Raw genomic sequence first — 18,557 nt, forward strand, 5'->3', positions numbered from 1 at the left:
AAATAAATATATATATATATATTAATAAATATATATATATATATTAATAAATATATATATATTTATAAATATATATATATATATATTTATAAATAAATATATATATATATATATTTATATATATATATATATATATAAATAAATATATTTATATATTATCACTTGAAATGAACATGGTCACAGTCTTATTTATTTCTTATTTATTGTGCATTCAACACACATATTAATACATAATATTGATACATATATGTATTAATACATATATGTATCAATATGTATTAATATATAATATTCATACATATATGTATTAATAGTACATAACATTGATACATATGATATGTATCAATGTTATGTACTAATGTATTAATAGTACATAACATTGATACATATGATATGTATCAATGTTATGTACTAATACATATATGTATCAATATGTATTAATATATAATATTCATACATATATGTATTAATACATAACATTGATACATATATGTATTAATACATCTATGTATCAATATGTATTAATACATAACATTGATACATATATGTATCAATACATAACATTGATACATATATGTATCAATACATAACATTGATACACATATGTATCAATACATAACATTGATACATATATGTATCAATACATAATATTGATACATATATGTATTAATACATAACATTGATACATATATGTATTAATACATAACATTGATACATATATGTATTAATACATAATATTGATACATATATGTATTAATACATAATATTGATACATATATGTATCAATACATAATATTGATACATATGTTATGTATTAATACATAACAGTGATACATATATGTATTAATACATAATATTGATACATATATGTATTAATACATATCATTGATACATATATGTGTTCTACTGCAGCAAACTCAAAACAAATGAGCATAAAAATATTACTGTTTGCTACATCTGAAGGCAATCTAACAAACATGTACAGTAGTAATAACTTACTTACTTACTCTCGTCTAGATAAAAGTGACACTTTTCAATCCAAGTTTTTTTGTTGCAAGCATAAAAAATATAACCCTGAGAGTGCAACATCGTACAGTTTTTACAAATAAAATGCGTTCAAATACAAAAACCTGCAGGACCAGCCTGTCCACTACGGTGTCAAAGTAGAGCGCCACCACTGTCCTGATGGTGAGTACTGTGCTCAGACTTCCTGTGAGCGCTGATGGCCGCCCAGATGCGACACAACATGCCGCCTCTGCAACACAAGTGGGACATAAACAGGTCAGACATCTAATTGGACGTCTGGCTAATAACAATGTCTGAAAAAGGTAAGGCCATTCCGTGCTCACCTTATCCCACAGTACATGAGGTCGTCCCTGCAGGCCATGTGGAGCAGGCAGTCCAAGCTGAACTCCTGAGACACCAACTGGGTACACAGGAACAGGAAGTAGATAGAGAGGTATCAAACAGGGATCACGCTGCGCTTAATCACCTTGTCAACTGTGTTGTGATCCACAGGCACCGCCTCCAGCCAGCGCACCATGTCCTCCACCTCCTGGCCACACCCCCTCTGGACAGTCGACACAACTTCTGCTCTCAAAGTGACGGTCCAACAAGGATTCAGGGTCATGAAACATGGATACATGAAAAACATGTGCCTTAGTAAGATATGAAATAACATTGAAACATGAAAAACACGTTCTTTAGTAAGATATAAAATAACATTGAAACATGTGCCTTAGTAAGATATGAAATAACATTGAAACATGAAAAACATGTTCCTTAGTAAGATATGAAATAACATTGAAACATAAAAACATGTTCCTTAGTAAGATATGAAATAACATTGAAACATGAAAAACATGTTCCTTAGTAAGATATGAAATACCATTGAAACATGTTCCTTAGTAAGATATGAAATAACATTGAAACATAAAAACATGTTCCTTAGTAAGATATGAAATACCATTGAAACATAAAAAACATGTTCCTTAGTAAGATATGAAATAACATTGAAACATAAAAACATGTTCCTTAGTAAGATATGAAATACCATTGAAACATGTTCCTTAGTAAGATATGAAATAACATTGAAACATAAAAACATGTTCCTTAGTAAGATATGAAATACCATTGAAACATAAAAAACATGTTCCTTAGTAAGATATGAAATAACATTGAAACATAAAAACATGTTCCTTAGTAAGATATGAAATACCATTGAAACATAAAAAACATGTTCCTTAGTAAGATATGAAATAACATTGAAACATAAAAAACATGTTCCTTAGTAAGATATGAAATAACATTGAAACATAAAAACACGTTAGTAAGATATGAAATAACATTGAAACATAAAAACATGTTCCTTAGTAAGATATGAAATAACATTGAAACATAAAAACATGTTCCTTTTAGTAAGATATGAAATAACATTGAAACATAAAAAACATGTTAGTAAGATATGAAATAACATAAAAACATGTTCCTTAGTAAGATATAAAATAACATGAAAACATGTTCCTTAGTAAGATGTAAAATAACATTGAAACATAAAAAACATGTTCTTTAGTAAGATATGAAATAACATTGAAACATAAAAAACACGTTCTTTAGTAAGATATAAAATAACATAAAAACATGTTCCTTTGTAAGATATGAAATAACATTGAAACATGTTCCTCAGTAAGATATAAAATAACATAAAAACATGTTCCTTAGTAAGATATAAAATAACATTGAACAGGAAAACACGTTCCTTATTAAGATATAAAATAACATTGAAACATAAAAAACATGTTCCTTAGTAAAATATGAAATAACATTGAAACATGTTCCTTAGTAAGATATGAAATAACATTGAAACATGAAAACATGTTACTTAGTAAGAAATGAAATAACATTGAAATATAAAAACATGTTACTTAGTAAGATATGAAATAACATTGAAACATGTTCCTTAGTAAGATATGAAATACCATTGAAACATGTTCCTTAGTAAGATATGAAATAACATTGAAACATAAAAACATGTTCCTTAGTAAGATATGAAATACCATTGAAACATAAAAAACATGTTCCTTAGTAAGATATGAAATAACATTGAAACACAAAAACATGTTCCTTAGTAAGATATGAAATACCATTGAAACATAAAAAACATGTTCCTTAGTAAGATATGAAATAACATTGAAACATAAAAAACATGTTCCTTAGTAAGATATGAAATAACATTGAAACATAAAAACACGTTACTTAGTAAGATATGAAATAACATTGAAACATAAAAACATGTTCCTTAGTAAGATATGAAATAACATTGAAACATAAAAACATGTTCCTTTTAGTAAGATATGAAATAACATTGAAACATAAAAAACATGTTCTTTGGTAAGATATGAAATAACATTGAAACATAAAAAACATGTTCCTTAGTAAGATATGAAATAACATGAAAACATGTTCCTTAGTAAGATGTAAAATAACATGAAAACATGTTCCTTAGTAAGATGTAAAATAACATTGAAACATAAAAAACATGTTCTTTAGTAAGATATGAAATAACATTGAAACATAAAAAACACGTTCTTTAGTAAGATATAAAATAACATAAAAACATGTTCCTTTGTAAGATATGAAATAACATTGAAACATGTTCCTCAGTAAGATATAAAATAACATAAAAACATGTTCCTTAGTAAGATATAAAATAACATTGAACAGGAAAACACGTTCCTTAGTATAAGATATAAAATAACATTGAAACATAAAAAACATGTTCCTTAGTAAAATATGAAATAACATTGAAACATGTTCCTTAGTAAGATATGAAATAACATTGAAACATGAAAACATGTTAGTAAGAAATGAAATAACATTGAAATATAAAAACATGTTACTTAGTAAGATATGAAATAACATTGAAACATGTTCCTCAGTAAGATATAAAATAACACAAAAACATGTTCCTTAGTAAAATATGAAATAACATTGAAACATGTTCCTTAGTAAGATATGAAATAACATTGAAACATGTTCCTTAGTAAGATATGAAATAACATTGAAACATGAAAATATGTTAGTAAGATATGAAATAACATTGAAAAATAAAAAACAAGTTCCTTAGTAAGATATGAAATAACATTGAAACATGTTCCTCAGTAAGATATAAAATAACATAAAAACATGTTCCTTAGTAAGATATAAAATAACATTGAACATGAAAACACGTCCCTTAGTAAGATATAAAATAACATTGAAACATAAAAAACATGTTCCTTAGTAAAATATGAAATAACATTGAAACATGTTCCTTAGTAAGATATGAAATAACATTGAAACATGAAAACATGTTACTTAGTAAGATATGAAATAACATTGAAATATAAAAACATGTTACTTAGTAAGATATGAAATAACATTGAAACATGAAAACATGTTACTTAGTAAGATATGAAATAACATTGAAATATAAAAACATGTTACTTAGTAAGATATGAAATAACATTGAAACATGTTCCTCAGTAAGATATAAAATAACACAAAAACATGTTCCTTAGTAAGATATAAAATAACATTGAACATGAAAACATGTTCCTTAGTAAAATATGAAATAACATTGAAACATAAAAACATGTTACTTAGTAAGATATGAAATAACATTGAAACATAAAAAACATGTTCCTTAGTAAGATATGAAATAACATTGAAACATAAAAAATATGTTCCTTAGTAAGATATTAAATAACATTGAAACATGTTCCTTAGTAAGATATGAAATAACATTGAAACATGTTCCTTAGTAAGATATGAAATAACATTGAAACATGTTCCTTAGTAAGATATGAAATACCATTGAAACAAAAAAAACATGTTCCTTAGTAAGATATGAAATAACATTGAAACATGTTCCTTAGTAAGATATGAAATAACATTGAAACATAAAAACATGTTACTTAGTAAGATATGAAATAACATTGAAACATAAAAAACATGTTCTTTAGTAAGATATGAAATAACATTGAAACATAAAAAACATGTTATTTAGTAAGATATGAAATAACATTGAAACATGTTCCTTAGTAAGATATGAAGTAACATTGAAACATGTTCCTTAGTAAGATATGAAATAACATTGAAACATGAAAACAAGTTCCTTAGTAAGATATGAAATAACATTGAAACATAAAAAACATGTTCTTTAGTAAGATATGAAATAACATTCAAACATAAAAAACATGTTCCTTAGTAAGATATGAAATAACATTGAAACATAAAAAACATGTTCCTTAGTAAGATATGAAATAACATTGAAACATAAAAAACATGTTCCTTAGTAAGATATGAAATAACATTGAAACATGTTCCTTAGTAAGATATGAAATAACATTGAAACATGTTCCTTAGTAAGATATGAAATAACATTGAAACAAAAAAAACATGTTCCTTAATAAGATATGAAATAACATTGAAACATGTTCCTTAGTAAGATATGAAATAACATTGAAACATAAAAACATGTTACTTAGTAAGATATGAAATAACATTGAAACATAAAAAACATGTTCTTTAGTAAGATATGAAATAACATTGAAACATAAAAAACATGTTATTTAGTAAGATATGAAATAACATTGAAACATAAAAAACATGTTCCTTAGTAAGATATGAAATAACATTGAAACATAAAAAACATGTTCTTTAGTAAGATATGAAATAACATTGAAACATAAAAAACATGTTCCTTAGTAAGATATAAAATAACATTGAAACATAAAAAACATGTTCCTTAGTAAGATATGAAATAACATTGAAACATGTTCCTTAGTAAGATATGAAATAACATTGAAACATAAAAAACATGTTCCTTAGTAAGATATGAAATAACATTGAAACATAAAAAACATGTTCCTTAGTAAGATATTAAATAACATTGAAACATGTTCCTTAGTAAGATATGAAATAACATTGAAACATGTTCCTTAGTAAGATATGAAATAACATTGAAACATAAAAACATGTTCCTTAGTAAGATATGAAATAACATTGAAACATGTTCCTTAGTAAGATATGAAATAACATTGAAACATAAAAACAAGTTCCTTAGTAAGATATGAAATAACATTGAAACATGAAAATATGTTCCTTGGTAAGTAACGTTGAAGTCGCTGCAGATGCTGTGAATATTCATGAAGTCATGTTGTGAGATGGTGATGAAGAGGACTACGCCCCCGACACAAACCAGTCAGGCAGAAACCTGAAAGCCTGAAGCCGAGCACGTGGCCGCCATAGACCGGTAAGTACACCAGCTGATGAACACTGATGATGTCATCGTGTGTCATGGACAATAACAGCATCATAATGGATGTTAGCCAGAATAGTCTATGCTGCAAAGATATTCTGCTGTTTCCAACATCTATACGAGAAGAAGACATTGTGAAACCAGCCAGCTGTCAAACATCTATACGAGAAGAAGACATTGTGAAACCAGCCAGCTGTCAAACATCTATACGAGAAGAAGACATTGTGAAACTAGCCAGTTGTCAAACATCTATACGAGAAGAAGACATTGTGAAACCAGCCAGCTGTCAAACATCTATACGAGAAGAAGACATTGTGAAACCAGCCAGCTGTCAAACATCTATACGAGGAGAAGACATTGTGAAACCAGCCAGCTGTCAAACATCTATACGAGAAGAAGACATTGTGAAACCAGCCAGCTGTCAAACATCTATACGAGAAGAAGACATTGTGAAACTAGCCAGCTGTCCAACATCTATATGAGAAGAAGACATTGTGAAACTAGCCAGCTGTCAAACATCTATACGAGAAGAAGACATTGTGAAACCAGCCAGCTGTCCAACATCTATACGAGAAGAAGACATTGTGAAACTAGCCAGTTGTCAAACATCTATACGAGAAGAAGACATTGTGAAACCAGCCAGCTGTCAAACATCTATACGAGAAGAAGACATTGTGAAACCAGCCAGCTGTCAAACATCTATACGAGGAGAAGACATTGTGAAACCAGCCAGCTGTCAAACATCTATACGAGAAGAAGACATTGTGAAACTAGCCAGCTGTCAAACATCTACAACAAGAAGAAGACATTGTGAAACTAGCCAGCTGTCAAACATCTATACGAGAAGAAGACATTGTGAAACTAGCCAGCTGTCAAACATCTATACGAGGAGAAGACATTGTGAAACCAGCCAGCTGTCAAACATCTATACGAGAAGAAGACATTGTGAAACTAGCCAGCTGTCAAACATCTACAACAAGAAGAAGACATTGTGAAACCAGCCAGCTGTCAAACATCTATACGAGAAGAAGACATTGTGAAACCAGCCAGCTGTCAAACATCTATACGAGAAGAAGACATTGTGAAACTAGCCAGCTGTCCAACATCTATATGAGAAGAAGACATTGTGAAACTAGCCAGCTGTCAAACATCTATACGAGAAGAAGACATTGTGAAACTAGCCAGCTGTCAAACATCTATTAGAGAAGAAGACATTGTGAAACCAGCCAGCTGTCAAACATCTATACGAGAAGAAGACATTGTGAAACCAGCCAGCTGTCAAACATCTATACGAGAAGACATTGTGGAACCAGCCAGCTGTCCAACATCTATATGAGAAGAAGACATTGTGAAACTAGCCAGCTGTCAAACATCTATACGAGAAGAAGACATTGTGAAACCAGCCAGCTGTCCAACATCTATACGAGAAGAAGACATTGTGAAACTAGCCAGTTGTCAAACATCTATACGAGAAGAAGACATTGTGAAACCAGCCAGCTGTCAAACATCTATACGAGAAGAAGACATTGTGAAACCAGCCAGCTGTCAAACATCTATACGAGGAGAAGACATTGTGAAACCAGCCAGCTGTCAAACATCTATACGAGAAGAAGACATTGTGAAACTAGCCAGCTGTCAAACATCTACAACAAGAAGAAGACATTGTGAAACTAGCCAGCTGTCAAACATCTATACGAGAAGAAGACATTGTGAAACCAGCCAGCTGTCAAACATCTATACGAGGAGAAGACATTGTGAAACCAGCCAGCTGTCAAACATCTATACGAGAAGAAGACATTGTGAAACTAGCCAGCTGTCAAACATCTACAACAAGAAGAAGACATTGTGAAACCAGCCAGCTGTCAAACATCTATACGAGAAGAAGACATTGTGAAACCAGCCAGCTGTCAAACATCTATACGAGAAGAAGACATTGTGAAACTAGCCAGCTGTCCAACATCTATATGAGAAGAAGACATTGTGAAACTAGCCAGCTGTCAAACATCTATACGAGAAGAAGACATTGTGAAACTAGGCAGCTGTCAAACATCTATACGAGAAGAAGACATTGTGAAACCAGCCAGCTGTCAAACATCTATACGAGAAGAAGACATTGTGAAACCAGCCAGCTGTCAAACATCTATACGAGAAGACATTGTGAAACCAGCCAGCTGTCCAACATCTATACGAGAAGAAGACATTGTGAAACTAGCCAGCTGTCAAACATCTATACGAGGAGAAGACATTGTGAAACCAGCCAGCTGTCAAACATCTATACGAGAAGAAGACATTGTGAAACCAGCCAGCTGTCAACCATCTATACGAGAAGAAGACATTGTGAAACCAGCCAGCTGTCAAACATCTATACGAGGAGAAGACATTGTGATACTAGCCAGCTGTCAAACATCTATACGAGAAGAAGACATTGTGAAACCAGCCAGCTGTCAAACATCTATACGAGAAGAAGACATTGTGAAACCAGCCAGCTGTCAAACATCTATACGAGAAGAAGACATTGTGAAACCAGCCAGCTGTCAAACATCTATACAAGAAGAAGACATTGTGAAACCAGCCAGCTGTCAAACATCTATACGAAAAGATGACATTGTGAAACCAGCCAGCTGTCAAACATCTATACGAAAAGATGACTTTGTGAAACCAGCCAGCTGTCAAACATCTATACGAGAAGAAGACATTGTGAAACTAGCCAGCTGTCAAACATCTATACGAGAAGATGACATTGTGAAACCAGCCAGCTGTCCAACATCTATACGAGAAGAAGACAAACTAGCCAGCTGTCCAACATTTATACGAGAAGAAGACATTGTGAAACCAGCCAGCTGTCAAACATCTATACGAGAAGAAGACATTGTGAAACCAGCCAGCTGTCAAACATCTATACGAGAAGAAGACAAACTAGCCAGCTGTCAAACATCTATACGAGAAAATGACATTGTGAAACCAGCCAGCTGTCCAACATCTATACGAGAAGAAGACAAACTAGCCAGCTGTCCAACATCTATACGAGAAGAAGACATTGTGAAACCAGCCAGCTGTCAAACATCTATACGAGAAGAAGACATTGTGAAACCAGCCAGCTGTCAAACATCTATACGAGAAGAAGACAAACTAGCCAGCTGTCCAACATCTATACGAGAAGAAGACATTGTGAAACCAGCCAGCTGTCAAACATCTATACGAGAAGAAGACAAACCAGCCAGCTGTCAAACATCTATACAAGAAGAAGACAAACTAGCCAGCTGTCCAACATCTATACGAGAAGAAGAAATTGTGAAACCAGCCAGCTGTCAAACATCTATACGAGAAGATGACATTGTGAAACCAGCCAGCTGTCCAACATCTATACGAGAAGAAGACATTGTGAAACTAGCCAGCTGTCAAACATCTATACGAGAAGAAGACATTGTGAAACTAGCCAGCTGTCAAACATCTATACGAGAAGAAGACATTGTGAAACTAGCCAGCTGTCAAACATCTATTTGAGAAGAAGACATTGTGAAACCAGCCAGCTGTCAAACATCTATACGAGAAGACATTGTGATACTAGCCAGCTGTCAAACATCTATACGAGAAGAAGACATTGTGAAACTAGCCAGCTGTCAAACATCTATACGAGAAGAAGACATTGTGAAACCAGCCAGCTGTCAAACATCTATACGAGAAGAAGACATTGTGAAACCAGCCAGCTGTCAACCATCTATACGAGAAGAAGACATTGTGAAACCAGCCAGCTGTCAAACATCTATACGAGAAGAAGACATTGTGAAACTAGCCAGCTGTCAAACATCTATACGAGAAGATGACATTGTGAAACTAGCCAGCTGTCAAACATCTATACGAGAAGAAGACATTGTGAAACTAGCCAGCTGTCAAACATCTATACGAGAAGAAGACATTGTGAAACCAGCCAGCTGTCAAACATCTATACGAGAAGAAGACATTGTGAAACCAGCCAGCTGTCAAACATCTATACGAGAAGATGACATTGTGAAACTAGCCAGTTGTCAAACATCTATACGAGAAGATGACATTGTGAAACCAGCCAGCTGTCAAACATCTATACGAGAAGATGACATTGTGAAACCAGCCAGCTGTCAAACATCTATACGAAAAGATGACTTTGTGAAACCAGCCAGCTGTCAAACATCTATATGAGAAGAAGACATTGTGAAACCAGCCAGCTGTCAAACATCTATACGAGAAGAAGACATTGTGAAACCAGCCAGCTGTCAAACATCTATACAAGAAGAAGACATTGTGAAACCAGCCAGCTGTCAAACATCTATACGAAAAGATGACTTTGTGAAACCAGCCAGCTGTCAAACATCTATACGAGAAGAAGACATTGTGAAACCAGCCAGCTGTCAAACATCTATACGAGAAGAAGACATTGTGAAACCAGCCAGCTGTCAAACATCTATACGAGAAGAAGACATTGTGAAACTAGCCAGCTGTCAAACATCTATACGAGAAGATGACATTGTGAAACTAGCCAGCTGTCAAACATCTATACGAGAAGACATTGTGAAACCAGCCAGCTGTCCAACATCTATACAAGAAGAAGACATTGTGAAACTAGCCAGCTGTCAAACATCTATACGAGAAGATGACATTGTGAAACTAGCCAGCTGTCAAACATCTATACGAGAAGAAGACATTGTGAAACTAGCCAGCTGTCAAACATCTATACAAGAAGAAGACATTGTGAAACCAGCCAGCTGTCAAACATCTGTACGAGAAGAAGACATTGTGAAACTAGCCAGCTGTCAAACATCTATACGAGAAGAAGACATTGTGAAACCAGCCAGCTGTCAAACATCTATACGAGAAGAAGACATTGTGAAACCAGCCAGCTGTCAAACATCTATACGAGAAGATGACATTGTGAAACTAGCCAGCTGTCAAACATCTATACGAGAAGAAGACATTGTGAAACCAGCCAGCTGTCAAACATCTATACGAGAAGAAGACATTGTGAAACCAGCCAGCTGTCCAACATCTATACGAGAAGAAGACATTGTGAAACCAGCCAGCTGTCAAACATCTATACAAGAAGAAGACATTGTGATACTAGCCAGCTGTCAAACATCTATACGAGAAGAAGACATTGTGAAACTAGCCAGCTGTCAAACATCTATACGAGAAGAAGACATTGTGAAACCAGCCAGCTGTCAAACATCTATACGAGAAGAAGACATTGTGAAACCAGCCAGCTGTCAAACATCTATACGAGAAGATGACATTGTGAAACTAGCCAGTTGTCAAACATCTATACGAGAAGATGACATTGTGAAACCAGCCAGCTGTCAAACATCTATACGAGAAGATGACATTGTGAAACCAGCCAGCTGTCAAACATCTATACGAAAAGATGACTTTGTGAAACCAGCCAGCTGTCAAACATCTATATGAGAAGAAGACATTGTGAAACCAGCCAGCTGTCAAACATCTATACGAGAAGAAGACATTGTGAAACCAGCCAGCTGTCAAACATCTATACAAGAAGAAGACATTGTGAAACCAGCCAGCTGTCAAACATCTATACGAAAAGATGACTTTGTGAAACCAGCCAGCTGTCAAACATCTATACGAGAAGAAGACATTGTGAAACCAGCCAGCTGTCAAACATCTATACGAGAAGAAGACATTGTGAAACCAGCCAGCTGTCAAACATCTATACGAGAAGAAGACATTGTGAAACTAGCCAGCTGTCAAACATCTATACGAGAAGATGACATTGTGAAACTAGCCAGCTGTCAAACATCTATACGAGAAGACATTGTGAAACCAGCCAGCTGTCCAACATCTATACAAGAAGAAGACATTGTGAAACTAGCCAGCTGTCAAACATCTATACGAGAAGATGACATTGTGAAACTAGCCAGCTGTCAAACATCTATACGAGAAGAAGACATTGTGAAACTAGCCAGCTGTCAAACATCTATACAAGAAGAAGACATTGTGAAACCAGCCAGCTGTCAAACATCTGTACGAGAAGAAGACATTGTGAAACTAGCCAGCTGTCAAACATCTATACGAGAAGAAGACATTGTGAAACCAGCCAGCTGTCAAACATCTATACGAAAAGAAGACATTGTGAAACCAGCCAGCTGTCAAACATCTATACGAGAAGAAGACATTGTGAAACTAGCCAGCTGTCCAACATCTATACGAGAAGAAGACATTGTGAAACTAGACAACTGTCAAAAATCTATACGAGAAGAAGACATTGTGAAACCAGCCAGCTGTCCAACATCTATACGAGAAGAAGACATTGTGAAACCAGCCAGCTGTCAAACATCTATACGAGAAGATGACATTGTGAAACTAGCCAGCTGTCAAACATCTATACGAGAAGAAGACATTGTGAAACCAGCCAGCTGTCAAACATCTATACGAGAAGAAGACATTGTGAAACCAGCCAGCTGTCCAACATCTATACGAGAAGAAGACATTGTGAAACCAGCCAGCTGTCAAACATCTATACAAGAAGAAGACATTGTGATACTAGCCAGCTGTCAAACATCTATACGAGAAGAAGACATTGTGAAACCAGCCAGCTGTCAAACATCTATACGAGAAGAAGACATTGTGAAACTAGCCAGCTGTCAAACATCTATACGAGAAGATGACATTGTGAAACTAGCCAGCTGTCAAACATCTATACGAGAAGAAGACATTGTGAAACTAGCCAGCTGTCAAACATCTATACGAGAAGAAGACATTGTGAAACTAGCCAGCTGTCAAACATCTATACGAGAAGAAGACATTGTGAAACCAGCCAGCTGTCAAACATCTATACGAGAAGATGACATTGTGAAACTAGCCAGTTGTCAAACATCTATACGAGAAGATGACATTGTGAAACCAGCCAGCTGTCAAACATCTATACGAAAAGATGACTTTGTGAAACCAGCCAGCTGTCAAACATCTATACGAGAAGAAGACATTGTGAAACCAGCCAGCTGTCAAACATCTATACGAGAAGAAGACATTGTGAAACCAGCCAGCTGTCAAACATCTATACGAAAAGATGACTTTGTGAAACCAGCCAGCTGTCAAACATCTATACGAGAAGAAGACATTGTGAAACCAGCCAGCTGTCAAACATCTATACGAGAAGAAGACATTGTGAAACCAGCCAGCTGTCAAACATCTATACGAGAAGAAGACATTGTGAAACTAGCCAGCTGTCAAACATCTATACGAGAAGATGACATTGTGAAACTAGCCAGCTGTCAAACATCTATACGAGAAGACATTGTGAAACCAGCCAGCTGTCCAACATCTATACGAGAAGAAGACATTGTGAAACTAGCCAGCTGTCAAACATCTATACGAGAAGATGACATTGTGAAACTAGCCAGCTGTCAAACATCTATACGAGAAGAAGACATTGTGAAACCAGCCAGCTGTCAAACATCTATACGAGAAGAAGACATTGTGAAACCAGCCAGCTGTCAAACATCTATACAAGAAGACATTGTGAAACCAGCCAGCTGTCAAACATCTGTACGAGAAGAAGACATTGTGAAACTAGCCAGCTGTCAAACATCTATACGAGAAGAAGACATTGTGAAACCAGCCAGCTGTCAAACATCTATACGAGAAGAAGACATTGGGAAACTAGCCAGCTGTCAAACATCTACAACAAGAAGAAGACATTGTGAAACTAGACAACTGTCAAACATCTATACGAGAAGAAGACATTGTGAAACCAGCCAGCTGTCCAACATCTATACGAGAAGAAGACATTGTGAAACTAGCCAGCTGTCCAACATCTATACGAGAAGAAGACAATGTCTCTTCCACAATGATAAATAAAAAGTTTTTTTGATCGGCACCAACATTTCATGATGTCTTCCTTGGACTCGCCTGCTAGATTGATTTTATTAAGGAAATTAAATACTTTGCGTAAACAAACCATAGTAAAAGTATTAACCCCTTGGTGGACATTATTACAATATACAAATAAAAAGGCATAACTCCAGGCTGTTTGAAAACAATGAATAAAACCAAAATGTCATACCTGTAGAATTTGTCCTGAGGGCATCGATGTGTTGTTGTTTCTGCTGGACTGAAGTCAGCAGGAGGTCTTGGTACTCTCTCTCCTTGTCACTCAGCAACTTCAGCAGTCTGAAACACACACGATACACGGTCGTGGTCTTCTTCATCGATACAGCACGCACATGAACAAATATCTACCTTTTAGTCTCTATCCGCAGGTCTCTCAGTTCGTCACTGAGTGGACATTGGCTGTCCAGGATGGCTTTAGTGGGCTGGGACCTGGTCTCGTCCACAGGTGTCGACTGGTCAGACTGTGTGGGGTGGCTGTCTGGGAGGAGGGGCTGCTGCTCCTCAGGTGTGTTCTCCTCCCCCTCGAACGACGACTGCAGCTGGAGCTTCAGTTCTGGGGACGCAGCAGCAAGTTATGACCTCCACCAAGGGAAGACCCACATGAGTTAAGTCCGGGCTGTCGACCTGGGAGAAGCACAGTGATGGCGTCCTGCACCGCCTGTCTCAGCAGATTGTCCAAGGCAAACATCCAGTGAGGTTTCACCCGCTGCTGTCTCAACACTTTCTTCACCTGCAACCAACAGTAGACACCATCATCTAGTACACTATGGACTGGACTCTCACAATATTATGTTACATCCACTATAGACTGGACTCTCACACTATTATGTTAGATCCACTATGGACTGGACTCACACTATTATGTTAGATCCACTATGGACTGGACTCTCACACTATTATGTTAGATCCACTATGGACTGGACTCACACTATTATGTTAGATCCACTATGGACTGGACTCTCACCCTATTATGTTAGATCCACTATGGACTGGACTCTCACAATATTATGTTACATCCACTATAGACTGGACTCTCACACTATTATGTTAGATCCACTATGGACTGGACTCACACTACTTTGTTAGATCCACTATGGACTGGACTCTCACCCTATTATGTTAGATCCACTATGGACTGGACTCTCACAATATTATGTTACATCCACTATAGACTGGACTCTCACACTATTATGTTAGATCCACTATGGACTGGACTCACACTATTATGTTAGATCCACTATGGACTGGACTCTCACCCTATTATGTTAGATCCACTATGGACTGGACTCTCACACTATTATGTTAGATCCACTATGGACCCGGACTCTCACTATTATGTTAGATCCACTATGGACTGGACTCTCACACTATTATGTTAGATCCACTATGGACTGGACTCTCACTATTATGTTAGATCCACTATGGACTGGACTCTCTCACTATTATGTTAGATCCACTATGGACTGGACTCTCACACTATTATGTTAGATCCACTATGGACTGGACTCTCACTATTATGTTAGATCCACTATGGACTGGACTCTCATTATTATGTTAGATCCACTATGGACTGGACTCTCACTATTATGTTAGATCCACTATGGACTGGACACTCACTATTATTTTAGATCCACTATGGACTGGACTCTCACTATTATGTTAGATGCACTATGGACTAGACTCTCACACTATTATGTTAGATCCACTATGGACTGGACTCTCACACTATTATGTTACATCCACTATGGACTGGACTCTCACTATTATGTTAGATCCACTATGGACTGGACTCTCACACTATTATGTTAGATCCACTATGGACTGGACTCTCACTATTATGTTAGATCCACTATGGACTGGACTCTCACACTATTATGTTAGATCCACTATGGACTGGACTCTCACTATTATGTTAGATCCACTATGGACTGGACTCTCACTATTATGTTAGATCCACTATGGACTGGACTCTCACTATTATGTTAGATCCACTATGGACTGGACTCTCACTATTATGTTAGATCCACTATGGACTGGACTCTCACTATTATGTTAGATCCACTATGGACTGGACTCTCACTATTATGTTAGATCCACTATGGACTGGACTCTCACACTATTATGTTAGATCCACTATGGACTGGACTCTCACTATTATGTTAGATCCACTATGGACTGGACTCTCACACTATTATGTTAGATCCACTATGGACTGGACTCTCACTATTATGTTAGATCCACTATGGACTGGACTCTCACACTATTATGTTAGATCCACTACGGACTGGACTCTCACTATTATGTTAGATCCACTATGGACTGGACTCTCACTATTATGTTAGATCCACTATGGACTGGACTCTCACTATTATGTTAGATCCACTATGGACTGAACTCTCACTATTATGTTAGATCTACTATGGACTGGACTCTCACTATTATGTTAGATCCACTATGGACTGGACTCTCACTATTATGTTAGATCCACTATAGACTGGACTCTCACTATTATGTTAGATCCACTATGGACTGGACTCTCACTATTATGTTAGATCCACTATGGACTTGACTCTCACTATTATGTTAGATCCACTATGGACTGGACTCTCTCACTAATATGTTAGATCCACTATGGACTGGACTCTCACTATTATGTTAGATCCACTATGGACTGGACTCTCACTATTATGTTAGATCCACTATGGACTGGACTCTCACTATTATGTTAGACCCACTATGGACTGGACTCTCACACTATTATGTTAGATCTACTATGGACTGGACTCTCACACTATTATGTTAGATCCACTATGGACTGGACTCTCACTATTATGTTGGATCCACTATGGACTGGACTCTCACTATTATGTTAGATCCACTATGGACTGGACTCTCACTATTATGTTAGATCCACTATGGACTGGACTCTCACACTAGTATGTTAGATCCACTATGGACTGGACTCTCACTATTATGTTAGATCCACTATGGACTGGACTCTCACACTATTATGTTAGATCCACTATGGACTGGAATCTCACTATTATGTTAGATCCACTATGGACTGGACTCTCACTATTATGTTAGACCCACTATGGACTGGACTCTCACACTATTATGTTAGATCTACTATGGACTGGACTCTCACACTATTATGTTAGATCCACTATGGACTGGACTCTCACTATTATGTTGGATCCACTATGGACTGGACTCTCACTATTATGTTAGATCCACTATGGACTGGACTCTCACTATTATGTTAGATCCACTATGGACTGGACTCTCACACTATTATGTTAGATCCACTATGGACTGGACTCTCACTATTATGTTAGATCCACTATGGACTGGACTCTCACACTATTATGTTAGATCCACTATGGACTGGAATCTCACTATTATGTTGGATCCACTATGGACTGGACTCTCACTATTATGTTAAATCCACTATGGACTGGACTCTCACTATTATGTTAGATCCACTATAGACTGGACTCTCACTATTATGTTAGATCCACTATGGACTGGACTCTCACTATTATGTTAGATCCACTATGGACTGGACTCTCACACTATTATGTTAGATCCACTATGGACTGGACTCTCACTATTATGTTAGATCCACTATGGACTGGACTCTCACTATTATGTTAGATCCACTATGGATTGGACTCTCACTAATATGTTAGATCCACTATGGACTGGACTCTCACACTATTATGTTAGATCCACTATGGACTGGACTCTCACACTATTATGTTAGATCCACTATGGACTGGACTCTCACTATTATGTTAGATCCACTATGGACTGGACTCTCACACTATTATGTTAGATCCACTATGGACTGGACTCTCACTATTATGTTAGATCCACTATGGACTGGACTCTCACTATTATGTTAGATCAACTATGGACTGGACTCTCACTATTATGTTAGATCCACTATAGATTGGACTCTCACTATTATGTTAGATCCACTATGGACTGGACTCTCACTATTATGTTAGATCCACTATGGACTTGACTCTCACTATTATGTTAGATCCACTATGGACTGGACTCTCTCACTATTATGTTAGATCCACTATGGACTGGACTCTCACTATTATGTTAGATCAACTATGGACTGGACTCTCACTATTGTGTTAGATCCACTATGGACTGGACTCTCACACTATTATGTTAAATCCTGCGGTCCCCTCCAAGGTTTCTTATGGTCCCATTGGGTTGAGTTTTTCCTTGCCCTGATGTGGGATCGGAGCCGAGGATGTCGTTGTGGCTTGTGCAGCCCTTTGAGACACTCATGATTTAGGGCTATATAAGTAAACATTGATTGATTGATTGATTGATTTAACTTGGTAACAAAAACCTC

General features: G+C 36.0%; 1 protein-coding gene across 1 annotated transcript in view; it reads right to left on the reverse strand.

Moving 5' to 3' along the window:
• Positions 1 to 817: 817 nt before the first annotated feature.
• The window catches only part of LOC133605248 (mitogen-activated protein kinase kinase kinase 5), a 69,139-nt gene continuing 51,399 nt past the window's right edge, over positions 818 to 18,557 (reverse strand). The window contains exons 23-28 of the mRNA XM_061958619.2: positions 14,804 to 14,909; positions 14,528 to 14,732; positions 14,352 to 14,458; positions 1,493 to 1,590; positions 1,350 to 1,426; positions 818 to 1,255 (exon numbers count right to left, since the gene is read on the reverse strand). Of these exons, the coding sequence (XP_061814603.2) occupies positions 1,159 to 1,255; positions 1,350 to 1,426; positions 1,493 to 1,590; positions 14,352 to 14,458; positions 14,528 to 14,732; positions 14,804 to 14,909 (690 nt within the window). The 3' untranslated portion in view covers positions 818 to 1,158. The remainder of the gene's footprint in view (positions 1,256 to 1,349; positions 1,427 to 1,492; positions 1,591 to 14,351; positions 14,459 to 14,527; positions 14,733 to 14,803; positions 14,910 to 18,557) is intronic.

This window comes from Nerophis lumbriciformis, linkage group LG04, assembly GCF_033978685.3.
Source record: "Nerophis lumbriciformis linkage group LG04, RoL_Nlum_v2.1, whole genome shotgun sequence".
NCBI lineage: Eukaryota > Metazoa > Chordata > Actinopteri > Syngnathiformes > Syngnathidae > Nerophis > Nerophis lumbriciformis.